The sequence below is a fragment of the Hypanus sabinus genome, chromosome 1 (assembly GCF_030144855.1).
Source record: "Hypanus sabinus isolate sHypSab1 chromosome 1, sHypSab1.hap1, whole genome shotgun sequence".
Lineage (NCBI taxonomy): Eukaryota > Metazoa > Chordata > Chondrichthyes > Myliobatiformes > Dasyatidae > Hypanus > Hypanus sabinus.
In genome coordinates, this window is record NC_082706.1 from 57,817,085 (window position 1) to 57,844,133 (window position 27,049).

Here is a 27,049-nt window from a genome sequence, read left to right on the forward strand (position 1 = left end):
AATAAGCTGTTAGGAAATGAGCTAGGGCTGGTGACAGGAATCAGTGATCATAATGCCATGACATTCAAAGTAAATATGGAAAAAGAGAGGTCTGGTCCATGGGTTGAGATTCTAAATTAGAGAAAGTTCAATGTTGATGGTATCAGAAAGGACCTGCTAAGTGTGGTTTGGGACAAGCTGTATTCTGGCAAAGGAGTACTTGATAAGCAGGAAGCCTTCAGAAGTGAAATTTTGAGGGTGTCCTGTTTGTATGTGCCTGCCAAAATAAAAGTTGAAAGGTAATTGGTGCAGGGAACCTTGGTTTTCAAGAGATATTGAGGCCCCAGATATTTTGTTCCTGTAAATGCCTCAGACTGTTGGGTGCTACCAAGACTCATTAATGACTACAATATCACCATTCCACGCCCTGAGCTCAGCTGACTTTTTTTAATCATCTTCTGCTGGTTTCTAAAAGCTTCACAATAATTTTTGCTCTTCTGTTTGCACTCTCTTTGGCTTTTACGTTGGCTTTGGTTTCTCATTTCTGCCACAGTTGTGTCCTGCCTTTCCAATACTTCCACTTCTTTGGGATGTATTGATCACTCAGCTCCCGAATTGCTCCCAGAAACTCCAGCCATTGCTGCTTTGTGGTAATTCCTACCTTTTCGCTTCCAATCAAGTTTGACCAGCACCTTTGTCATAGAAACATGGAGAGGTTCAGTTTGTAAACAGGCTACTTTTAAGCTGTCTAATTCAACTACCGGCACCAGGACATCACCTTCCATACCCAGGCTCCCATCCAAACTTCCTTTAAATGGTGAAACCGAGCTCATTCCCGCACTCTCACGACCATTTCAGTAAAGAGCTTTTCCAAATGCTCCCGTTGAATTTTCACCTTCCCCACTTAACCATGATCTCTGGTTGTAGTCCCACCCAACCTCAGTGGAAGAAGCTGTTGTCATTTACCGTATCTATACCCTCATAATTTTGTATGCTTCCAACAAATGCTCAAAGCAATGTATAATCTCCTTGTTTATGTTTGGAGCCTGTTTTTGGTCTATAAGATGATGAGGGGCATTGATGGTGTGGGTAGCCAGAGGTTTATTCCCAAGGGTGAAATGGATAACACGAGGGGGCATACTTTTAAGGTGCTTGGAAATAGATACCGAGGGGATGTCAGGGTAAGTTTTTTACACAGAAAGTGGTGGGTGCGTGGAATGCACTGTCGGCTATTTGTGTGAGAGTGTTTCAGTTACTGTGGGGCAGGAACCCATGCAGCTCAGTGGAAACACGGAGTAATACCAATGGAGAGAGTCAGACTGAGCCAGTTCACAGATTGGTGATGGCAGAAATGCCCCATTCTTATAGAGACAGGAAGAGCATCAGAGAGTCTGGTCATTCCAGATACCAGCACTGTGCCCAGTTAGTTCTCTCTCCAACTTGGGTTTAATTTCACTGTAACAGTGTTATGCTAGATTACACCTTGACAACTCAAGGGATCTCATCTGAAATGTTGTCTGATGGATTTTGTAAATCTTCTTACAGGTTAAAAATGAAAAGGAATTTATCTGCAGGAATCTCGAACACTACACGCCAGTCTTGCTGTCTCTGTCCAGACATTTAAGAAGTGGAGCAAGGGATTCACTCGATCAACCTTCCTGCTCAGACTGTGGGGAGGGATTCAGTCGATCATCCTTCCTGCTCAGACTGTGGGGAGGGATTCACTCGGTCATCTGACTGACTGGCACGCCTGTCATTTTACACAGGGGGAATCCCATTCATCTGCTCAGGCAGTGTGAATGGATACAAATAGTCATATCAACTGAAGGTGCCTCAGCAAGTTCACACTGCACAAGGCCATTCATCTGTTCAGTGGGTGAGAAGGGATTCAGTTGGTCATCCCACCTGTGGACACACTGGTCAGTTCACACTGGGCAGAGGCTGGTCATTTGCTGAATTTGTGGGGAAGGATTCACTTGGTCATCTGACCTAATGGCTCAGCTGCGAGTTCAAACCAGGGAGCGGCCGTTCACCTGCTCAGACTGTGGGAAGGGATTCACTTGCTCATCCCAACTGAAGGTACATCAGAGAGTTCATACTGGGGAGCGGCCGTTCACCTGCTTGGACTGTGGGAAGAGATTCCGTCAGTCATCCCACCTACAGAGACACCAGTCAGTCCACACTGGGGAGATGCCGTTCACCTGCTCAAACTGTGGGAAGGGATTCACTCAGTTATCTCATTTGGACGTACATCAGCGAGTTCACACTGGGGAGAGGCCGTTCACTTGCTCGGACTGTGGGAAGGGATTCACTCAGTTATCTCATTTGGAGATACATCAGCGAGTTCACACTGGAGAGAGGCCGTTCACCTGCTCGGACTGTGGGAAGGGATTCACTTGCTCATCCCAACTGAAGGTACATCAGCGAGCTCACACTGGGGAGCGGCCGTTCACCTGCTCGGACTGTGGGAAGGGATTCACTTGCTCATCCCAACTGAAGGTACATCAGCGAGCTCACACTGGAGAGAGGCCGTTCACCTGCTCGGACTGTGGGAAGAGATTCAGTCAGTTATCCCACATACAAGCACACCGGTCAGTTCACACTGGGGAGAGGCCATTCACCTGCTTAGAATGTGGGAAAGGATTCACTCAGTCGTCCGACCTCCTGGCACACAAGTCAGTTCATACTGGAGAGAGTCCATTCACCTGCTCGGACTGTGGGAAGGGATTCACTTGTTCATTCCATCTGAAGGTACATCAGAGAGTTCACACTGGGGAGAGGCCGTTCACCTGCTCAGTCTGTGGGAAGGGATTCACTTGGTCATCCAGCCTACGTGCACACCGGTCAGTTCACAGTGGGAAGAGGTCATTCATCTGCTCATTGTGTGGGAAGGTATTCAATTGGTCATCCAGCCTACAAGCACACCGGACAGTTCACAGTGGGGAGCGGCCATTCACCTGCTCAGACTGTGGGAAGAAATTCATTTGCTCATCTCATCTGAAGGTGCATCAGAGAGTTCACACTGGAGAGAGGCCGTTCACCTGCTCAGTTTGTGGGAAGGGATTCACTTGCTCATCCCACCTCAAGAAACACCAGCGAGTTCACACTGGGTAGAGGCCGTTCACCTGCAGTAAATGTGGGAAGCGATTCCCTCAGTCCTCTAACCTTATGTAACTCCCGCTTAAGCTGACAGCGTATTGTTGGAGGTGATAGCCCCGCAGCCCGGCCAGACTTAAGAAATCTCTTTTGAGTGGATGCTGCGTGATGTGCCCTCTGTTACGGATCAGTACCCTGAAATGAAAAACGGTACAGAATGTGTGATCAAACGATTGAGCTTTATAATTCTTACTTTGACTGTAGGGTTAGTGAAGAAAACAAAAATTAGAAAAAGGGCCCACTCTCTCCATTCGCGTCTTCTCATCTCTCCCCGGCTAAAGACCGCGAAAATCTTTCCTTCAGACTCACAAGAAAGAACAACATTTCTGTCATTGGATAGCCCCCATTCCAAAACCCTGTGCTTTTCATCGGGACAAGAAGTACAGCATCAGAGCTAAACCCTGAAGGAAGGCAGTTTTTATATAAAAACGTTCTTCAGTACAAGAAGGGTGAGACTGCAGAGGCCCGTGTGACGTAGACAGGACAGTGCGGAGAGTTTAAAAAGAAGACCACCCTATACAGCAGGCAGCAGAGTGCAGGGTCTTGGCTCAACGGGCTTAGGCGGTAATGGGAAGAGGCGAGTGCAAGGCATTGATTCTCTTTTTTCCCCTTGATGAAACGGCCTGGACAGTCGAAGGAACAGCAGGGCTCACACAGCTAACAGTATGAGCTAACGGTTTAAAAAGTTCATATGTTTGGCGAGGTAAGTGGGTGGGTAGACTTATTTTTCATTATTTCATTCTTGTAGAATTAAGTAGCATGTCTGCAGGATTAGTGCTTTGTTCGGGGTGTCAGATGTGGGAATCCTGGGAGACCTGCAGCCTCTCTGATGGCCACGTCTGCGCCAGGTGCACCGAGATGCAGCTCCTCAGAGACCGTGTTAGGCAACTGGAGCTGCAGCTTGATGACCTACTGCTTATTAGGGAAAGTGAAGCGGTGATAGACAGGAGCTACAGGTAGGTAGTGATCCCTAGGTTACAGGGGTCAGAAAACTGTGCGACTCTCAGGAGAGGGAAGGGAAAATAGTGGACAGCACCCCTGTGACTGTCCCCCTCAGGAACAAATATATCGTTTTAGACGCTGTTGATGGGGATGACCTGACAGCGGAAGGCCACGGTGACCGGGAATCTGGCACTGTTCTGCAGGACAGAAGGAGGGAGAAGAGTATTGTGGTAGTCATAGGGGATTCCATAGTGAGGGGAATGGACAGGAGATTCTGTGAGCCTGATAGAGATACCCGCATGGTGGGTTGCCTCCCATGTACCAGGGTATGGGATGGCTCGGATAGGGTCCAGAATATTCTGAAGGGAGAGGTCGAGCAGCCAGCTGTCTTGGTACATGTTGGTACCAATCACATAGATAGGAAAAGGGAGGAGGTCCTGAAGAGAGATTTCTGGGAATTAGGAAGGAAGCTGATAAGCAGGACCTCCGGGGTAGTAATCTCAGGATTGCTACCTGGGCCATGTGCTAGGGAGGGCAAGAAAAGTAGGATCAGGCAGATGAATGTGTGGCTGAGAGACTGGTGCAGGGGGCAGGGTTTCAGATTCTTGGACCATTGGAATCTCCTCTGGGAGAAGTATGACCTTTTGAAAAATGACGGGTTACACCTGAACCCAAAGGGGACCAATATCCTGGCAGGAGAGTTTAATAGAGCTGTCACGGATGGTTTAAACTAATTTGGCAGGGGGATGGGAACCGGAATGAAAGAGCAGAGGAAAGGCAAAACAGAAATAGATCTATGATAGTGAGTAGTAAGGATGTCAGGAAGGACAGGCAGATAATGGGGCAAATTTCCAGCCAGTGGGATGAGTTGCAGTGAAGTAAAAGCAAAATATGCCAAATACTGGACTTAAGGTGTTTTTTAAATGCACACAGCATTAGGAATAAGGTGGATGATCTTGTCGTACAGCTACAGATTGGCAGGTATGATATTGTGGCTATCACTGAGATGTGGCTAAAGGATGCATGTTTCTGGGAGCTGCACGGCCAAGGATGCATGGTGTATTGGAAGGATAGGCAGGTAGGCAGAGGAGGTGGCGTGGCTTTATTGATATTAAATCATTAGAGTTGACATAGGATCGGAAGGTGCAGAATCTTTATGGGTTGAGCTAAGAAATCGCAGGGGTAAATGGACCCTGATGGCAGTTATCTGCAGACCTCCTAACAGCTGCAGTGATGTGGACTACAAATTCTACAGGAAATAGAAAAGGCTTGCCAGAAGGGCAGTGTTATGATAACATGCAAGTGGATTGGGAAAATCAGGTTGGCACTGCATCTCAAGAGAGAGAATTTGTAGAATGTCTACGAGATGTCTTTTTAGAACAGCTTGTTGTTGAGCCCACTAGGGGATCAGCTGTACTGGATTGGGTTTTGTGTAATGAACCAGAGGTGATTAGAGAGATTGAGGTGAAGGAACCCTTAGGAGTCAGTGATCATAACAAGATTGAGTTCACTGTGAAATTTGAGAAAGAGAAGCCGAAATCTAATGTGGAGGAATGGAAGTGGCATGAGAGAGGAACTGGCCAAAGTTGACTGGAAAGGACACCAGTGGGAAGGACAGCGGAGCAGCAATGGCTGGAGTTTATATGGGAGGTGAGGAAAGTGCAAGACAGATATATTCCAAAAAAATAAATTTTCGAATGGAAAAATGATGCAACCATGGTTGACAAAAGAAGTAAAAGCCAAAATAAAAGCAAAGGAGAGGGCAATTAAGGAAGGAAAAATTAGTGGGAAGACAGAGGATTGGGAAGTTTTTAAAAGCTTACAAAAGGAAACTAAGAAGATCATTAAGAGGGAAAAGATGAACTATGAAAGGAAGCTAGCAAATAATATCAAAGAGGATACTAAAAGCTTTTTCAAGTATATTAGGAGTAAAAGACCGGTGAGAGTAGACATAGGACTGATAGAAAATGATGCTGGAGAAACTATAATGGGAGATAAGGACATGGCGGAGGAACTGAACGAGTATTTTGCATCAGTCTTCACTGAGGAAGACATCAGCAGTATACCGGGCACTCAAGGGAGTCAGGAAAGAAAAAAATGCGCAATCACAATTACGACAGAGAAACTACTCAGGAAGCTGAATATTCTAAGGGTAGATAAATCTCCTGGACCAGATGGAATGCATCCTTGTGTTCTGAAGGAAGTAGCTGTGGGGATTGCAGAGGCATTAGCAATGATCTTTCAAAAGTCAAGAGATTCTGCTCTAGTTCCGGAGGACTGGAAGATTGCAAATGTCACCCCGCTATTTAAGAAGGGGGCAAGGAAGCATAAAGGAAATCATAGTCCTGTTAGCTTGACATCAGTGGTTGGGAAGTTGTTGGAGTCAATTGTCAAGGATAAGGTTATGGAGTACCTGGAGGCATATGACAAGATAGGCAGAACTCAGCATGGTTTCCTTAAAGGAAAATCCTGCCTGACAAGCCTAGTGCAATTTTTTGAGGAAGTTACAAGTAGGCTAGGCAGGGGAGATGCAGTGGATGTTGTGTATTTGGATTTTCAGAAGGCCTTTGACAAGGTACCGCACATGAGGTTGCTAAACAAGATAAGAGCCTATGTAATTACAGGTAAGTTATATACATGGATAGAGCATTGGTTGATTGGCAGGAAACAGACAGTGGGATTAAGGAGATCCCATTCTGGTTGGCTGCCGGTTACCAGTGGTGTTCCACCGGGGTACGTGTTGGGGCTGCTTCTTTTTACGTTGTATATCAACGATTTGGATTAAGGAATAGATGGCTTTGTGGCTAAGTTTTCTGATGATACAAAGATAGGTGGAGGGGCCAGTAGTGCGGAGGAAACATAGTCTGCAGAGAAACGGATAGATTGGGAGAATGGGCATAAGAGTGGCAGATGAAATACAATGTCAGAAAGTGTATGGTCATGCACTTTGGTAGAGGAAATAAACGGGCAGACTATTATTTAAATGGGGAGAGAATTCAAAGTTCTGAGATGCAACGGGACTTGGGAGTCCTCATGCAGGATACCCTTCAGGTGAACCTCCAGCTTGAATCAGTGGTGAATGCGGCGAATGCAATGTGGGATTCATTTCTAGAGGAATAGAGTATAGGCGTAGGGATGTGATGTTGAGGCTCTATAAGGCACCGGTAAGACCTCACTTGGGATACTCTGTGCATTTTTGAGCTTATTTAAGAAAGGATGTGCTGACATTGGAAAGGGTTCAGAGAAGGTTCACTAGAATAATTCCGGGAATGAGAGGGTTAACGTATGAGGAACGTTTTACTGCTCTTGGATTATACCCCTTGGAGTTTACAAGAATGGGGGGGGGACCTCATAGAGACATTTTGAATGGTGAAAGGCATGGACAGAGTGGATGTGGGAATGTTATTTCCCATGGTGGGAGAGTCTAGTACGAGAGGGCATGACTTAAGGATTGAAGGGTGCCTATTCAGAACAGAGAGGTGAAGAAATTTTTTTTAGCCAGAGGGTGGTGAATCTATGGCATTTGTTACCACGGTCGGCAGTGGAGGCCAAGTCATTGGGTGTATTTAAGTCAGGGATTGATAGGTATCTGAGTAGCTGGGGCATCAAGGGATATGGTGAGGTGGGGAAGTGGGACTAAAGGGGAGATTGGATCAGCTCATGATAAAATGGCGGAGCAGACTCGATGGGCCGAATGAGCAACTTCTGCTGCTTTGTCTTATGGTCTTATCTCTAGTTGTAACCTAAATGTTGCTACAGAGAAACCATTAGCTCAGCAGTGAAACATTACAGAGAGGCCATTACGTTAGCAGTGAATCCTTACAGCATGTTACACTTGTGACACATTGACAGGTTCACACTGTGAGAAAATTTCAGTAAGCTGCATGCTATATATTTGTAGATCACCATTGCTGAATGCAAACTTGAGAGTGACTGTCGGTGCTGAACTCTGCAATTATTGCTGCTGCTCACCACACCCAGTTCTGCACCCTGGTCACTGGGCATGGGACGAGTTTCTTCTGCTGCACATTCACCTTTAATGGGACTGGAGTTTAATATTCTAAATCTGAGACAGACAAATCAGTTGTGTTTTAAACTGTCTCTGGTACTTCAGTGGATCAGGGTTGAATTTATGGTGCCTTAATGAAGTTATGGTGGTCATTCATGAGTTTGTATTTTAAAGCAAGATTTTGGTGAATGATATTTACCACTTGATTGTACCTGCATAAGAAATCAGATTGAATTAAACTGCTGCAGGATCCTGGAATACGTTGGGTTGTGGCTGGTTTCTCTTGGCATCGTCTGCACTTATTGCCTTGTTTGTTTGTATTGTATCTATTTTTGATTTTTTTTCTTTTTGTTGACCACATGGTCCTGTATTTCTGCAAGGAACCCCTCTGTTTCTGCGAAGTCGTCTCCAACTTTCATTCAGGTTCTTGATGCTTACTTGTGAACATCTCGTCTGCTCAGATCGTTGGGATGTCTCCCATGGAGGGTCACACTCATTCCACTGGCTAATGTTTTCTTCCATAGTGATGATTCATTTTTCTGAGTTGGCCTCATTTAAGTTTTTTTGTCTGTATTTCTCATCACAATTGCATATACATGCATGGAGTGCTGTATCCTGATCATTTTTGATGAAAATATATACTTAGAAGTTTTATCTGACTGTTGTGTGATTTTTTTCATGTGTGTTATTTTTAATCTTCCTTCTGTCCAACGTACTGTTAATCTAAGTGGGTTTGAGTGTAAGCAGTCTTTTCTAGTTCTTATTTATTGTCATAAATTTCACTGATTGAAATAGGACCAAGATATCTTTATTAAAAAAGTCAATGACGGAATTGATGAAAGTGTTTATTGCCTTTGTTGTATTTCTTAACTATTCAGCTCTGTTTTGCTGAGGTTTTTTTAAAGCCTTGAACTAAATTTTGTCAAAGCTTTTCGCTTTACTTTCTATTTTCTTTGCTTGTTGATATTCCAGATATGTGGGTATCAAGAGTCCCAATGAAGGGTCTTTGCCCGAAATGTTGATTCCCATCCATAGTTGCTGCCTAACATGTTGAGCTCCTCCAGCACTTTGTATGTAGTTCTCTAGATTTCTACCATCTGCAGGTCCTCTTGTTTCCCATATACTTTTATGTTTCTTGAAAGATCGGGCCAAGAACAAGCTGGTTGTGAGGTTGTGTGGCTCTGTTGGTAAAATATTAAATAAAATCATTAGAAAGAGGTAGCATAGGACTGGTAGGTGTAGAATCTGTGGGTAGAATTAAGGAACAGCTAATGTCAAGAAAAATCCCTGACAGGAATTTCCAAACAGTAGTAAGTATCTGGTCCACAAATTCCAATGGGAGATAGAAAATGCATGCCAAAAAGGGCAATGTTACAATAGTCATGGGGGATTGTCATGCAAGTGATTAGGAAGATTAGCATGGTGTTGGTCTCGAGGAGGAATTCCTAGAATGCCCACAGGATGCTTTTTTAGAGCAGCTCATGGTTGAGCTCACTTGGGGATCAACGATTCTGGATTGGGTATTGTAATGAACCGGAATTAATTAGGTCACTTATGGGTAAGTAATCTTAATATGATCAAATTCACCCCAATGTTAGAGAAGGAGAAGCTATGGTCTGATGTGGAATAAAGAGAATTAGAGAGGCATGAGAGAAAAATTGGTCAACATTGATTGATTTGAAAAGAACACAGGCAGGGATGAAAACAGCAGGAATGGCTGGAATTTCTGGAAGCAATTCGGATGGCAGGATATATACATCACAAAGAGGAAGTAATATTCTAAAGGTAAGCTGACAAAACCATGGCTGATAAGAGAAACCAAAGACAACATAAAAACCAAAGAGAGAGCAGAGAGCAAAAATTACTAGAAAGTTAGAAGATTGGGAAGCTCTTAAAAACCAACAGAATGCAACCAAAATAATGAAGACGGAAATGATAGAATACATAGGTGAGCTAGCCAGTAATATTAAAGAGGATACCAGCTTTTTCTTCAGGTACACCTAGTGTAAAAGAGAGGCAGAAGTGGCTATCAGATGACTGGAAAATGATGCTGGAGAGGTACTAATGGGGTGGGGGTGCAAGGTGATGGCAGATGAACTGATTAAGTATTATACATCATCCTTATCTGTGGAAGGCACTGGCAGGAATATGGAAGTCCCAGATGTCAGTGGTCAGAATGTGTAAAGTTATGTTACTCGGGTGAAGGTTGTTGAGCAACAGATGGTTTGAAGGTACATAGATCATCTGGACAAGATGGTGTACACCCCAGAGATCTAAAAGAGGTGGCTGAAGAGATGTGGAGGAATTAGCAATAATCTTTTGAGAATCGCTAAGGAAATTATATCGTAAGAATTTTTTTCCTTATCTCCCTACTCTCCTACTCTCCCTCTCCCAGTTTCACCTATCACCTACCACTTCTTCCACCGCTTTCACCCTCACACTTCTTCCTCTGACGTCTCATCTGTTGTTTTCCCAGTCCTGATGAAGGGTCTCGGCCTGAAATGTCGACTGTTTACTATTTCCCATATACAGTTGAAGTCAGAAGTTTACATACACTTAGGTTGAAGTCATTAAGACCCACTCCAGATTTCATATTAGCAAAGTATAGTTTTGGCAAGACATTGAGGATATCTACTTTGTGCATGACACGGGTAATTTCTCCAACAATTGTTTACAGATGATTTCACTTTTAATTGGCTATATCACAATTCCAGTGGGTCAGAAGTTTACAAGCAAAATTGAAAGAAATCAGCCAAGACCTCTGAAAGATAAAATTGTGGACCTCCACAAGTCTGCTTCATCCTTGTGAGCAATTTCCAAATGCCCAAAGGTACCACATTCAGCTGTACAAACAATAGTACACAAGTATAAACATCTTGGGACCATGCAGCCGTCATACCGCTCATGAAGGAGACGCATTTTGTCTCCTAGAGATGAATGTACCTTGGCACGAAATGGGTAAAGTGTAAATCAATCCCAGAACAACAGCAAAGGGCCTTGTGAAGATGCTGGAGGAAACAGGTAGACAAATATCTATATCCACGGTAAAATGAGTCCTATATCAACATAACCCGAAAGGCTGCTCAGCAAGGAAGAAGCCACTGCTCCAAAACCGCCATTAGAAAGCCAGACAGCAGTTTGCAAGTGCACATGGGGATTTTTTGGAGAAATGTCCTCTGGTCTGACAGAAAAAATTGAACTGTTTGGCCATAATGACCACCGTTGTGTTTGGAGGAAAAAGAGTGATGCCTACAAGCCAAAGAATGCCATCCCAAATGTGAAGCATGCGGGTGGCAGCATCATGTTGTGGGGATGCTTTGCTGCAGGAGGGAATGGTGCACTTCACGAAGTAACGTTTGTAGATGGCATCATGAGGAAGGAAAATTATGTGGATATATTGAAGCAACATCTCAAGACATCAGCCAAGAAGTTAAAGCTCGATTGCAAATGAGTCTTCCAAATTGACAATGACCCTGAGCATACCTCCAAAGTTGTGGCAAAGTTATTTCAGGAGAACAAAGTCAAGGTATTGGAGTGGCCATCACAAAGCCCTGACCTCAATCCGATAGAAAATTTGTGGGTCGAACTGAAAAAGCATGTGTGAGCAAGGAGGCCTACAAACCTGACTCAGTTACATCAGTTCTGTCTGGAGGAATGGAACAAAATTCCAGCAACTTACTGTGAGAAGCTTGTGGAAGGCTGGCCAAAACGTTTGACCCAAGTTAAAGAACTTAAAGGCAATGCTACCAAATATTAACAAAGTTTATGTAACTTCTAACCTACTGGGAATGTGATGAAAGAAATAAAAATGGAAATAAATCATTCTCTCTGCTATTATTCTGAGATTTCACATTCTTAAAATAAAGTAGTGATCCTAACTGACCTAAGACAGGGTATGTTTCCTGGGATTAAATGTCAGCAACTGTGAAAAACTGTGTTTCTATGTATTTGGCTAAGGTGTATGTAAACTTCTGACTTCAACTGTATGTACGAGTTGGTCGCTCATTTCTGATTCTGGCAAAAATGTCCAAATTCTACTTTTAGCAAATACTCCATTACAAATAAGCAGGGAAAAAAAATCTCCTTGACGTGCTCTCTCAAATCGCCAACATGCTTATTGTGATAGGACAGTAGGATCTGCACACAGTAAATCAAATCTTTACAAAATATAGCTTTACACGGCTGCAACCTATCTTCCCGTTTTCTAAAACCAGTGTCCAGTCTGCGTAAATGAGCATACCATATGCCTTCATTGCTAACCTCTTCTGCTGTCGCTTTCAACATGCTGTAGAACTGGGATGCACAAGATGGCAATGTATAATAACGTTCCTCAGCATCCTGCCATTTGCAACACACACCCACATTTCATTTCACTGCACAAAGTTTAACAACTGAAAGTGTCTGAATTGAATTCCAGGTGCAATGAAGCTCGGTGTAGCAATGGCTATGAGCACAAAGGCAACAAATTGCTGAAGCCAGTCTATTCAATCACGCTAATCATTTTCACCTGTATTAACTCTGTCCCAACTTTCCCTAGATTATTTAAACAGACAACAGAATGGAAGCACACAATTGCCACCCCTCCACCCCGCCCCGCCATTGACAAAGATTAAAAATGCTGCACAACACGTAGCACCACGCTCAGGAATCGCTTCTTTCTGGTTTGCACAATGAAGAACTTCTGACCTTACTATCTTCCTCCCTGGGGTGTTTGATATAGAGAAGTACAGTGCACGAAGATGGTTGACCCTTTCATCTGCTTCAAAATCAATGCACCCTTTTCTCTTCCACATAGAACTCAATTTTTGTCCATTTTTGTTCTTTTATAAGATAAATAACCTATTATATGTGTTTCTACAAAAATCCTGGCGTCCTGTTCCACGCACCCACTTCTCTCGCTCCGTTAAAAAAAGCCTCTGAGAACCCACCTCTACGTTCCTCCACACCTGCTATACCTCCATTTCCATCATTGAAATAGTGTCTATCCATTCGGTCTGTGCACGACATGTCTCTCACAAAGCCATGATCTCCAATTGGCCTACCTTTCTCCCAAGGTACTTAAATCCTACATCCAAGAATCCGCTCCAATACTTGCAAACCAACAACCAGACCATAAGATAACGCAGCAAATGTAGCCATTGGATCCAATAGAGACTGCTGCGCCATTTCATCCTGGTTGATCCATTCTCTCTCAGGCTCAATCTCATGCTTTCTCCCTGTATCCCTTCATGCCCTAAGTAATCAAGAGGTTATCAACCTTTGTCTTAAATGTAGCCAATGACCTGACCGCTACAACGTGTGGCAACAAATTCCATTCAGGATATTTCTCAAAATCACATTCCTTTATTCTGAGGCAGTGTCGGCTAGTCTCATACTCCACGACCATAGGAACAGCCTCTGCACATCCTCTCTATTAAGGCTATTGATACACTTCTCTGAGGTCACTCATCATTTTTCCAATTTCCAGGGAGTAGAGGTCAAGTGCCATAAAACGCTCCTCATATGAGAATTCGTTCAATATTTGAATCATGTTTGTTAACCTCCTTTGAGCCCTTTAGAATGTTAGCACATCACTTCTTAGATTAGGGTAAGAAAAACTGGCGCAGATGGGGACATCGAAACTCGACTCGACGAGCAAAAGTTTCAGCTACATGAGAAATTATCAACCAAAAAACAGATAATGAAATTTTGGTCTAATATCTGGTCAAACAGGGTGACACGCAATCCAGAAGTCGGCTGGCCTAGGGAACACAAAGAAAGCACACACACGGTTGGAAAATAATGTGAAAACCCAAAGTTAAATCCATTTGCTAAATGTGGTTATAAGAAATAGCAACAACTGGAAATGTACTGGCACTGATTGCATTCATAATTATTCGTATGAAACTTTAGTTTGCTTTGCCCTTCTTTGGAGAAATATTGGGAAGACATTTTTTGAGGTTATTTCAACAATTTTGAGTATTGATTTACATCCATCTTATTACTTAGAAGTTAGAAAATTAGAAGAGTCACTTTTGATCCTATTTATTCAACACTTTCACTTGATGTAACTTGACTGATTCCGAATGCTTTTTATTCTGGGGTTTTTGCAAGCCATCATTTCCTGTTGTGCAAGTGAAACCAAAGCACACATAGTCATCATTCCATTTCCTTCTTTCTGACATGATGAAGGGTTAAGGGTAAAGAGAAAACTGGGAGCTAATATGAGAAAAACTATCTGCGGTTACGCCAAGATAAATTGTCAGGTGGAAATGCTACGGGGACACGACGTGACTTATTAGACTACTCTTTACTGAATTTACACACCTATTTCTGATGATTACTGGAGATATGAACTTCCATCACACGATTCAAAGTTCTCGGTGCTAAACGTGATACCTCAACTAACCCAATTCAAAATTATCAACGATTCAAGAAATAAAACCTTTGAAGAGGAATAAACCTTTGAAATTCAAAAACTTCTTTAATGCATTGAGACAAATACGAATGAATGACTTCAGCTACTTTTTATCAAAATGCGGCTTTTAAAAATTTTATAATTGAATTATTTACCTACTGTCTGCAGGTTTGGTTTTAACGTGAAGTCATTACTCGATGGTTGATTCGGGGTGTATAAAGATTTTGGCATTATGAGATGGTTTTTAACTCTGAGTTGTAACCTAGCTAACATTGATGAGACTCCTCAACTCTGAGGTGTAACTTCCAGGTAACACTGATGAGAATCCTCAACGCTGACTCAGGCAGCGGGAGACTGGAGTGAGTTTACGTCTCTCTCGACTCAGGCAGTGGGAGACTGGAGTGAGCTTGCGACAAACATTACTACCATTTCTCAAGGCACACTGGCAGCTGGCTGAGTGATGACTTGTGACTCGTCACTCAAGGACACAAGTCACTCTTTGTTGCACCCCCTGAAATTCCATCTCGCACCCCAGGTTGGGAACCCCTGCCTTATCAGGTCATCTCTCATCCTTCAGGACTCCAACCCACCACCTTGAACAGAAAGTTTTTCTTATCAAGACTTCCATGGAAATCAAAAGCTTTCCGGCTTCCTTTGACTGACCTGCTTTCCCTGCGATCATTAATATGTTCATACTCTTACAACATGTCTTGTCGACTTATGTTCCAGTTAATAAATGATTTGGTCTGCAGTCCTGTGGTTAAAAAAAATAACACAAATATATCACGTCCAGCACTTAGTTACATTATCAGACTTCTCTATTTAAAAAAATTGGTTTTGCACATTTCTGTGGAAATATCAGGCTCCTGACTGTTAAGTATCTGATTAAAACAATGAATAATGTACACCAGTCATAACAATCTGCAGCCAAGTTCCATCGTTAGGGGCAAGTTCCCTCTAGAACCGTCCACTTAGTGTGAACAGATACTTCATTCCATTTCTGAGCTCCTCTCAATTTTCTCTGTGGAAGTGTGTAGATGTACGTGTTGGTGCAGGTACTGAGGGATTTCATCATGATTCCAACTTGCTGTAGGATATATACTGAGGTATTCAAATATTTGTCTGTGTGAGAATAATTCTGCACTTGCCAGTTCATGGGGTGTATGACATTAGGAAACCACAGTATTATGGAATTGGCTGAAAGAACAAACAACAGAATTATGGACTTCCGCTGGTTCTTCAATTCTGGATCCTTCTGGTTCACGCTGTTGTTCTGGAGACTCCAACATTTGCCAAGATAATATGTCAGCCTTTTAAAAGGTTAAACAATAGAATTAAACAAATTGGTAATAGAGGAATTAAGATACTATCAAATAACTCGTAGTCTTTCCACGCTGGGGACGTTCAGATGTGTAGATGCAGTTATTTATTATGATCTCTGGCTCTACTATAAAGGAAAACAGGACTGACCTTGCAAAGCTCACTATAACAGTCACTAAAACCGCAGTCGTTGCTCTTTCCGTGCAGTACCGTTCACTTAACTTTTGACATGAAATTCCAACAAAACGATGGAAAGTGAAACGGACTGTAAACCAAACGGAATAGTCCGTGATGGCTATACTGAGTACAAGTATCAGAGTGCAAATTGGATGAATAAACAAGAAATCAGCGTAGTTATAAATTCTATTACAGTGCAGCATGATAGCAGTGAAGATAGCCCTCATCAGATCCTCTGTTGCCATTCCCCCCAAGTAACCTGTGATGCATTTCGAGAGTCCACACTTTCCTCGAGAAAGGATGACAATCACCATTATATTAACTGTATGAAAAAGAAGAAACATGCAATCTCTTAGCGGAAAGTTGTTCATTAATTGTTCTATATTCCATTTTAAATTTTGTTCTCTTTCGAGTTCTGCTGCCCGTGTGCTGTTCACGTTAGTTTGGAATCAGAGGGTGGAAACTCAGTCAGTCAGGGTTACCCCGCTGCACAGCGGTTCACCCACTTTCCACGAGTTTGCAAAACAAAGAAATAAAAATACCTGAATCCCATCTATCATTGCAGGCAGAACATATGTCAGGGGTTATAGCTGCAGTCGAACAGTTGAATAGGTATATACATCAGTTGTAAAAACGCACATAGAAGCCAGCTATAGTGACTTAGTAAGAAAGCCAACCATCACAAGTACGGGAAAGTGTATGTTCACTATGTAGTAATTAGTTGGATATGCCATTTTCCATGTGAAGTGGTGATCAGTGGTACAGAATTTGCCAAGGAACACTTTATATCGTTGAGTCGTTCAGTAAGCTTTTATGCAGCAAAAAGAAGGTTGTTGAGCTCATTAGTGTGACAACGTCGTCAACAACATCAGTTACAGTTCAATGAACAAATACCCTAGTTAAGTTTTGCTCATTGCGTCACTGTGCAATGATATTCGGTCCTTCAGGGATAGTACACAGATTTTATTGTTATATTGCTTGTTCAGCATTTCAAAAGAGTTGTTGAAAAATGTTTTCTGCATTAAGATTTTAATTTCTTATACTGAATTTTGTACCCAAATTCCAAATACAAACAGGTCACCAGGGACATAATAGGAACAGACGCAGTCAACCATGTTCAGACAAACGGATTTAGTGCTTTCAAAACCATTCCTGTACCTGATCCTGGCCTTTCTGTCCACACCTTCACAATGTTAATTCTACCATACCATCCCCTACTGAAAATAGAGAAACCAGTCAATAGGACGATCTCTGTGTTGGTTAATGAGGCGTTCTCTATGCTTTAGTTTTACCTTGAATTTATTATTTGGCAGATGTTCAAAGGGCTGGCACAAATCGGGGAGACACAAACATCAAAGGATAGGCCTCATCTGTCGCCAGCTATATCAGTACGTGTGTAGACGACTACGTGTGAAGTGTTGGTTACTCATGAACAATCATCTCATATCCCAACCCATTAACAGAGCTGACAGGAGACTTGAAGAGAAAATGGATATCTGGGCAATTGGTACGATAAAATGGGTAGATTGAAATGTGTGTATTTTAATTCTCAGAATAATATGGGTAAAAGTGAGGAAATTGAAATATGGATCAGGACATGATTTTGTGGCCGTCGCATAGACTTAGTTGAGAGAGGGAAATGAACGGGTGCTTAATACCGCAGATAATCTACTTAAAAGGTTACTGGGGGTGGTCTGTCGTACTGATCAGGGTCAATACCACACCTACACTCAGTAGGGACATAATGATGCCTCGGACACTGAGTCTTTGCTGATAAAATCCAAAAAAGGGTGCATTCACTCTGATCATATTTTACTACAGGCACCCCAATAGCCAATGGGAGATTAAGGAAAATCTATGCAGGCAGATTAAGGAGAGGTGGAAAGACCATAGGGTTTTTCACACGGAAGCCGTCAGCTTTCCTAATTAAAACTGGCAAGTTCTCAGTGCCGGTGTTTTAGCTGGGAAGGAGTCTTGTAGCTGTTACGGTCGGTCTCTGGCATCAATAAATATAGAATTCAGTCAGGATTTTTTTTATAAACATTTATTAAACTCTGCTTAATAAAAATAATGAAAAATAAGCAAACGACTAACTTAACGTGAAGTTAATAGCTATTCAGAACTTTAACAACAGGCGACAAATGGAACAGTTCTTAAAGTGGTAAATTTGAAAACAATCTTAAAGTGGTACATTAGAAATGCCCAAGTATTTTATACATTCAATTAGGAGAGACTTTCTTGAAAAGCAGAATTCCTCGAAGTAACGACGACCTGCGGATTGCAGCCGAGGCACTCCTCGTCTGAAGGATTCCCGACGAAGGAAATAAAACAGCTTAAGGGAACTGACCTTCTCCTGGAGTATGAGCACTGCAGAAAACCTTCCTGCTCTTGCAGGGGCCATCTCAGAATGCAGGTCACTTTTCTGGGACGAAGACTTAATAAGGTCGACCCTTAACAAAACCGCCCACGGTACCAACCTTACTCAATCCTTCAGGCTCCCGTACTTCGGTAAAGTCTTCATTCTCTGACTATACTGTAAAAATAAAATGGACCAAAAAACCTGACAGCGTTTGGTGAGACTGCCGAAAAAAATCTCTGGACTTTAAAACAGAAAGTACAACTCCACTGTAAAAGGAAATTGCGTCATGAAACGAACAGGCAGCAAAACGGAGTAAGTGACAGCTCAACACAAAACTCCCTGTGTCACAGCAGGGCTTTCCCGTTTTATACCCGTTGGAACAGGCCATCACATGACCTCACACCGGCGGGAAAATTACGTCATGTGACCTGAGGAAAAGCGCGAAATCCACTGCGGGGTTCCCTTCTCTGGGATTTCTGTGATTTTCTGTAATCAGTCAACTTGATGAATGACAGCCTGAGTGAAAGAGAATGGAGAGGACACTATCTGAACAGTGATCGGACATCCCCGTGACGTAGCCCACGGGAATCTTCTCTGGGCAACCTCTTCACGCATAAAGGAAATTTCTGAGGTCGTTCATAGAAACATGGAAAACATACATCACCATATAGGCCTTTTGGCCCACAAATCTGTGCCAGACTTGTCCCTACCTTAGAACTACCTAGGCTGTACCAATGCATTCTATCTTTCTAAGCTCCATGTAGCGATGCAGGAGTCTCTGAAAATACCTTATCTTTTACGCCTCCGGCTGCCCATTCCACGCACTCTCCACTCTCTGCGTATAAAACTTAGCCCTGACATCTCCTCAGTATCTACTTCCAAGCACCTTAAATCTAGGCCCTCTCGTGCTAGCCTCTGAATGTGCGGACGATCGATGCCTCAAATATATTGTACACCTCTCATCTCGGAGGCTACTCTCTCACACCTCACACATATCAGGTTACCTCTCATCCCCTGTCGCTCCAAGGAGAAAAGACCGAGTTCATTTAACCTATTCTCTGAAGCCATGCTTCCAATCCAGGCAACATCCTTGTAAATCTCTTCTATATCCTTTCAATGGTTTCCACATCCTTCCTGTAGTGAGGCGACCAGAACTGAGCACAGTACTCAGTGTGCTCTGACCAGGGTCGTTTAGAGCTGCAACATTACCTCTCGGCTCTTAAACTCAGTCCCACGATTGATGAAGGCAAATGCACCTGATGCCTGCGTAGCACCTTTGAGTGTCCTATGGACTCAGAACCCAAGATCCCTCTGATACTCCACACTGCTGAGAGTCTTATCATTAATACTATATTCTGCCATTATATTTGACCAACCAAAATGAGCCACCTCACACTTATCTGAGTTGAATTCTATCTGCCACTTCTCACCCCAGTTTTGCATCCTATCAATGTTCCATTGTAACCTCTGACAGCCCTCCATACGATCCACAACACCCCCAGCATTTGAGTCATCAGCAAATTTACTAAACCATCCCTTCACTTCTTCGTCCGGGTCATTTATAAAAATCACAAAGAGTAGGAGATCCCAGATCAGAACCCTGAGGCAGACCACAGGCCACTGGTCTCGATGCAGAATATGACCATTCTACAACCAGACTTTGCCTTGTGAGGGTAAGCCAGTTCTGGATCCACAAAGCAATGTCCCCACAGATCCCATGCCTCCTTGCTTTCTCAATAAGCCTTGCATGGGGTAATTTATCAAATGCCTTGCTAAAATCCATATACACTACATCTACAGCTCTGCCTTCATCCATGTTTTGAATTACATCCTCAAAAATTTCAATCCAGCTCGTAAGGCACGACCTGCCTTTGACAAAGACATACTGACTATTCCTGATCTTATTATGCCTCTTCAACTGTTCATAAATCCTACCTCTCAGAATCTTCTCCATCAACCTACCAGCCACTGAAGTATGTTTCACTGGCTTATAATTTCCAGAGCTATGCTTACTCCCTTTCTTGTATAAGGGAACAACATCCGTAACCCTCCAATAATCCGGAACCTCTCCCGTACTCATTGATGACGCAAAGATCATTGCAGAAGCTCAGCAATTTCACCCCTCGCTTCCCACAGTAGCCCGAGCTACATTCCTTCCAGTCCCGGTGACTTATTGAACTTGATGCTTTCCAAAATCTCCAGTACATCTTCTCAATTAATATCTACATGCTCATGCATTTTAGTCTGCTGCAATTCATCTGTACAATCGCCTTTTCGGTAGCGACCTCTGCTATTTCCTCCAGTTCCATGTACACTTTTCGACCGTCACATTTGATTGGTCCTATTCTCTTTTGTCTTATCCTCTATCTCTGCACATACATGTAGAATGCCTTGGGTTTACTTAATCCCGTTCGCCAAGGCTTTTTCATGACACCTTCTGGCCCTCCTAATTTCGTTCTTAAGCTTCTTCCTGCTATCCTTATAATCTTCTACATTCATGTCATTGCCTAGTTTTTGGAACCTTTCATCTCTTATTTTCTTCTTATAACAGCTTTTGTACACCATGGTTCCTGTACCCTGACCTTTTCCATTTCTTATTGGAATGTACCTACTCAGAACCCCACGCAAATATCCCCTGATCACTTGCCACACTTCTTCCATACGTTTCCGTGAGAAAATCTGTTTCCAATTTATGCTTTCAAGGTCCTGCCTGAGCCTCGTATTTCCCCTTATTGCAAGTACACGTTGGCCTAAGTTGTCTGATCCTATCCCTCTCCAATGTTATGGGAAACGAGACAGAATTCTGATCAACATCTCCAAAATGCTCTCGCACTGAGAGACCTGACACCTGGCCAGGTTCATTTCCCAATTCAAGATCAAGTATAGCTTCTTCTCTTATCAGCCTATCTGCATATTGTGTCAAGAAACCTTCCTGAACACACCTAACAAACTCTACCCCATCTAAACCCCTTACTCTAGGGAGATGCCAATCAGTATTTGGGAAATTAAAATCTCCCACCACAACAATCCAGTTATTATTACTCTTTTCCGGAATCTCTCTCCCTGTCTGCCCCTCGATGTACCTGTTACTATTGGGTGGTCTATGAAAAACACCCAGTAGTATTATTGCCTCTTCCTATTCCTAACTTCCACACACAGAGGTTCCTAGACAACCCCATCCATAACTTTCTCCTTTTCTATAGCCGTGACACTACCTCTGATCAACTGTGCCACGCCTGCAGCTATTATACCTCCCTCCCTGTCCTTTCTGAAACATCTAAGGCCTGGCACTAGAAGTAACCATACCTGTCGCTGAGCCATCCAAGTCTCTGTGATGGCCACGACATCATAATTCCAAGTAATGATCCACGCTGTAAGCTCATCCGCTTTAATCATAATACTCCTCACATTCTAATAGCCACATCTCAAACAATTGGTCTGAGCGCGTCCTTTCTCTATCACCTGCATATCCTCCCATTGCAGTTTCCAAGCTTCTTCAGCCATTCTGTAAATTTCTGGGTGCATTTATTAGCAGCACCGAGCTAACTGTGGAAGTTACAACTCAGAATATTATTAAAGACACAGAGCACAAGCGCAAAGAAACAAGCACTTTGACCCTCCTAGTCAAAGGCGAATTGATTTTTCTGTCTAGCCCCATCTACCTGCACAATCCGCCCTCCGGACAACGCCTAACCATATACTTTTACAACGTTTTCTGAAGTGTCGAAATGGAACCCGGATCCACCAATTCCACATGCAGCCCGTTCCACACTCTCATCACCTGCGGAGTGAAGAATTTCCCTCCTCAATTTACCCTAACATATTTCAACTTTCACCCATCATCAGAGAGCGCTGAGGTGGGGGGAGCAAATGGGGTGAAGAAGGAAGGCGGGCGGGAAGGGGATTCGGGACGAGACCCTTCATCGATGGCCTGTTGTAAACATCAGAGAAGTTTAACTAATTATACGAAGTTTTAGAGATGCTTCATTCATTCTTGACGGGGCCACTGGCATTTGGATTGCATGGCCGTTCACATGATGCAAGGATGACGTGTCTCCCGCAACGTCAGTTGTTTGAATCTCACAATTACGTCAGCACTGACCAAATTTAGACTGACCTGTAGGGATTTCACTCTGCCGTTGCTTGTGGAAATTGTTGAAACACGTCCCCGTGGGGTTCGGAAATGCTATAAAGACTGATAAATTGCCATGCCAGTGTTCCACTCGCAAAGTGTGCTGACAAAATCATCGGAACGGAATAGGCTCACACAGAAATGTGGCAAACATTTGCAAGTGACAGTGGAATATTGTACGTGATTATTGCAACCATTGGAGTTCCTGGTAAGCGAGATTAATGCTTTAAATTCTGTCACTCCTTGTGTGCGCTGCTGAAACTCTCGTAAGGGTAACTTTGCCAGCTATGCTAACTGTAAAACAGATACGATCGGGAAATCCACTTCATGAAGGAAAATATTGGAAGCCAGATCTGCCTTTTAATGAAGTGTCAAAGTGTTCTGATTTGAGCTCTAAGGAGTCGTCGTGCACGAGGTTGGAGAGGTACTTGAGCGGGCAGTTGTGTAGTGGTTTCCAGTGGTAAACACAACGCTTACAGTACTGGCTCAATACCCGCCTCAGCCAGTAAGGGGATTGTATGTTCCCATCGTGACCGGATGGGTTTCCTCCAGCTGATCCGGCTCCCTCCCACAGTTCGAAGTGGTGCCGGTTGTTAGATTAATTGTAAGCTGTCTCATGATTAGGATAGGATTAAATGGGGGGTGGCTAGGTCCACCCTTCGATGTATTTCAATACAATTTTTAAAACATGTATTACAGATACGAATTTATAGATTAATAGATGACTAATTGTTAGATAAAGTCTAGAGTGGAGCACATAACCTAATGGTCCTGCAGCAATGTGCACTGTGTACACTGGGATCCCGATACTGCGGGCTTTCCTCCAGTATCTGACAACTCGGTTCACCAGTATTGGGAGTGACCGTCACTAGAACTACAATCGGGGAGCTACCATCGCCATTGAGAACAAAGGTGAGGATTTGAGAGGAGGCAGATAGTGGAGTCTGGAACAAAAGGGCAAAATTGGGGAGGAAGTCAACGGGTCAAGCAGGAGCTTTGGAGACGAAGGAAATGTCGTCGTTTTGGGTGGGGAATCCTGTGTCTGTCACTATGCAGGACTTCGACCTGAGTCGTCGATCACCCATTTACTTCACAAATGCTGTTTGAAAGCCATGATACTCTATTTTGATCGATCCCACCCAACTTTAACTCAAAGGTTCCCGAGGTGCTTGAGAGTATTTACTTTGGATGACAAATTCTGATCCAATGCATAATATTTCGCTAAGAGATTTGAATTTGCCATCAGATCCAAATGAACGATAATTCTGTTGATGTTCATTTGTTTTTTGACACCACAGTGAATTTAGTGCCTATTGTCATCCTGTCCCGGGGTAAATGCGGCCTCTCCACCTGCACCACTCGTTACCTAGTGGCCATGGCTGTGGCGGATCTACTGGTCATTGTCACTGAAGTAATCCTGGGTCAAATCAAATATCATTACTTCCCTCTGAGTTTCCTGGACATCACTCCTGTGTGTGCTGTTATCCACGTACTGCGGCGAATAACCACAAATTGTTCTGTCTGGTTCACCGTCACTTTCACCTTTGATCGCTTTGTCACCATTTGTTGCCAAGAGCTGAAAACTAAATATTGCACCGGGAAATCTGCGGCTGTGGTGCAAACCACAACGGGAATACTTCTCTGTCTGAAAAATATCCCGTTTTACTTCGCAATAGAACCTGGGGAAATTATTGACAGCCTGCCGTGGTTCTGCGATCCCAAGCCAAGTTATTTCACTGACAAAAGTTGGGTTGGACTTGACTGGTTCGATACTGTTTTAACACCTCTGCTCCCTTTCGCTATAATTCTGCTGCTCAACGCTATGACAGTCCGGCACATATTAGTCGCCAGTCGTGTCCGGAGGGGGCTCAGAGGTCAAAGTAAATGGGAGAACAATAGAGACCCGGAGATGGAGAGCAGGAAGAAGTCTGTGGTTTTACTCTTCACCCTCTCCGGCAGCTTTATCCTCCTGTGGATGACGGTTGTCGTAGAATTCGTCTATTACCAGGTCAAAGGAACAGGAGAGGCGGGCATTGGATCCGAAAATATTTTGGCACAAGTTGGCTACGCGTTAGCGATCGTAAGTTGCTGCACCAACACCTTTATCTACGCAGTGACTCAGTCCAAGTTCAGGGAGCAGGTAAAGAGCGCGATGAAATATCCAGTCACCTCAGTAGTCCTGTTCTTTAAAAAAGCTGCGAACTGAGCTCAGCCCAACGGCCCAGGACCTGGCCTCTGTTCTGCGCTGTCTCATCTCCTATTGCTGAGAGAGAACGGAATACCCAGTCATCAACAAGAGTCGAGACCTCCAAACATTCGCAGACCCTGCTTCCACGCTACATTTATTCCCGTTTTCCCCAGGTCCATTGCCACTCAGAACACGGGCAACACCCTCATGTTTTCAGTGTCTGTATTCACTGTCTCTGTATGAACACCTCACCTTCTAACAAGGCATGGATCAGTCATCTTCGCTGACCATCAGATTCTGTGACTGTATTCCTGTCTCTATGAGGATGGGATGTTTCTGCGTTCAATACACCCGTGACTTGGCAAATCTGTCTCTGTCCTTTAGTATTATTTCAAGTTCTGGCCATGTTCCACAACACTGCAAAGAGCAATTGTTACAACATGTAGAATTCTGGAGATTTTCTATTTACTCGGATCTCCACCCCCAGCTGATTGACAGTGATGAACCCATCGATGGCAATACCAATGAACATGAAGGTGAGGGCAGCAGTTATTCTCATTGGAGTCTGGCACTTCCGTGATGTGAAAGCCACAAGTCACTTGTCCTCGAGGACAAAGGTGTTTCATATCTTTATTTACCCAGAGAGAAATAAATCTGACGGAAGGATTTTTTTGCCATATAGCACTAATTAACATTTTTATTGAATGAAAGTCAGACTTTTCATCTAAGATTAACTAGGAAATATATTTTTATTCCGGGTTACTGATATTTGCATTTATATAGCTGGAGCTCGGCAGTGTTTGGGAGATATATTCGCTCGGATTTCCTCCGACTGTACGAGGACAAATCCAACAGTGTCATCCATGGTTGCCTCTTTACCCAGAAGGCCAAGCGAACAAGAAACCTGTCAGTCCCCCACCGAAAAATTCTTTACCGTTGGTGATGTTGTGGAGAGTCTGGAGGGTTGTCAGAGATTACAGCAGGAAATAGACAGGATGCAGAATTGGGCTGAGAAGCGGCAGATGGAGTTCAACGCAGATAAGTGTGAAGTGGTTCATTTTGGCAGGTCAAATTTGAACACAGAAAATAACAGTAATGTTAAAACACTTGGTAGTGTGGAGGGTCAGAGAGATCTTGGGGTCCGTGTTCATACGACACTCAAAGCTGCTGTGCAGGTTGACAGTTTTGTTAAGAAGGTGTCTGGTGTGATGGCCTTCATCAACCGTGGGATTGAGTTCAAGAGCTGTGAGGTAACGTTGATGCTATATTAACCTCCTTGTAGCGACGGAGGATGAGAGGTGACCTGATAGAGGGGTATAAGATGATGAGAGGCATTGACCATGTGGATTGCCAGAGGCATTTTCCCAGGATTAAAATGAACATGAGGGACACAGTTTTACGGTGCTTGGAAATAGGTACTGAGGGGATGTCAGGGGTAAGTTTTCCACACAGAGAGAGGTAGGGGCATAGAATGCACTACCAGCAGCGATGGTGGAGGCAGATACAATAGAATATTTTAAGAGACTCTTAGACAGGTACATGGAGCTTAGAAACATAGACGACTATACAGTAGGGAAATCCTAGGCAGTTTCTGGAGTAGGTTACATGGTCAACACAACATTGTGGGCCGAAGGGCCTGTAATGTCCTGTAGATTTCTGTGTTCTATGTCAAAGGCAGGCAGATGGGATTAGTTTAAAAGGACACCAGGATGACTTGGAAAGGTTGGGCCCGAATGGTCTGTATCAATGCTGCAAGAGAGGGGTTCTGTCCCAAACATCGACTCTTTTCCCCTCAACAGATGCTGCCTGACTTGCCAAAGTTCTTGAAAAGGTTTGCTTAGCATTCTGTACAAAGGATGTTTTGTGCTGGAAGGTGACAGAGGAGATTCACCATGATTGTGGGGGTTTGCGTCCATGAGACCACAAATTATAGCAGCAGAATTAGGCTATTTAGCCCATCGAGTCTGCTGCCTTTCCATCATGACTGAACCCGGATCACACTCAACTCCATACACCTGACCTCTTGCCATATCCTTTGATGCCCTGACTGATGAGGATATGATCAACTTCCTCCTTAAATATACCCGCACACTTGGCCTCTCCTGCAGTCTGTGGCAGAGTATTCCACAGATCCAATACTCCCTGGCTAATAAAATAAACCCTCCGTACCTCTGTTTGAAAAGGTGTCCCCAAGAGTTTAGTCCTGAAGTTATGAAATAAAGGCTTCTTTTTAAACCGCTGATGGCTGAATGTTATGAGAAAAATTTGAAACCTGCGCTCTTATACCCTGCGAAGCTTAGAGTCGCTCAGCCAGATGCTCCACGTCAGATTTCCTTTCTACATCCGAAGCGAGAATTTATCTGGAGAAGAACTTCCCTACTGCTACAGAC

General features: G+C 43.5%; 1 protein-coding gene across 1 annotated transcript in view; it reads left to right on the plus strand.

Annotated features, from left to right (window-relative positions):
- The window catches only part of LOC132401040 (zinc finger protein 721-like), an 82,153-nt gene that overhangs the window by 11,195 nt on the left and 43,909 nt on the right, over nucleotides 1-27,049 (plus strand). Inside the window, exons 3-6 of the mRNA XM_059982844.1 lie at nucleotides 1,525-3,088; nucleotides 23,770-24,351; nucleotides 24,463-24,611; nucleotides 25,147-25,195. Coding sequence (XP_059838827.1) covers nucleotides 1,972-3,088; nucleotides 23,770-24,351; nucleotides 24,463-24,611; nucleotides 25,147-25,195 — 1,897 coding nt within the window. The 5' untranslated portion in view covers nucleotides 1,525-1,971. The remainder of the gene's footprint in view (nucleotides 1-1,524; nucleotides 3,089-23,769; nucleotides 24,352-24,462; nucleotides 24,612-25,146; nucleotides 25,196-27,049) is intronic.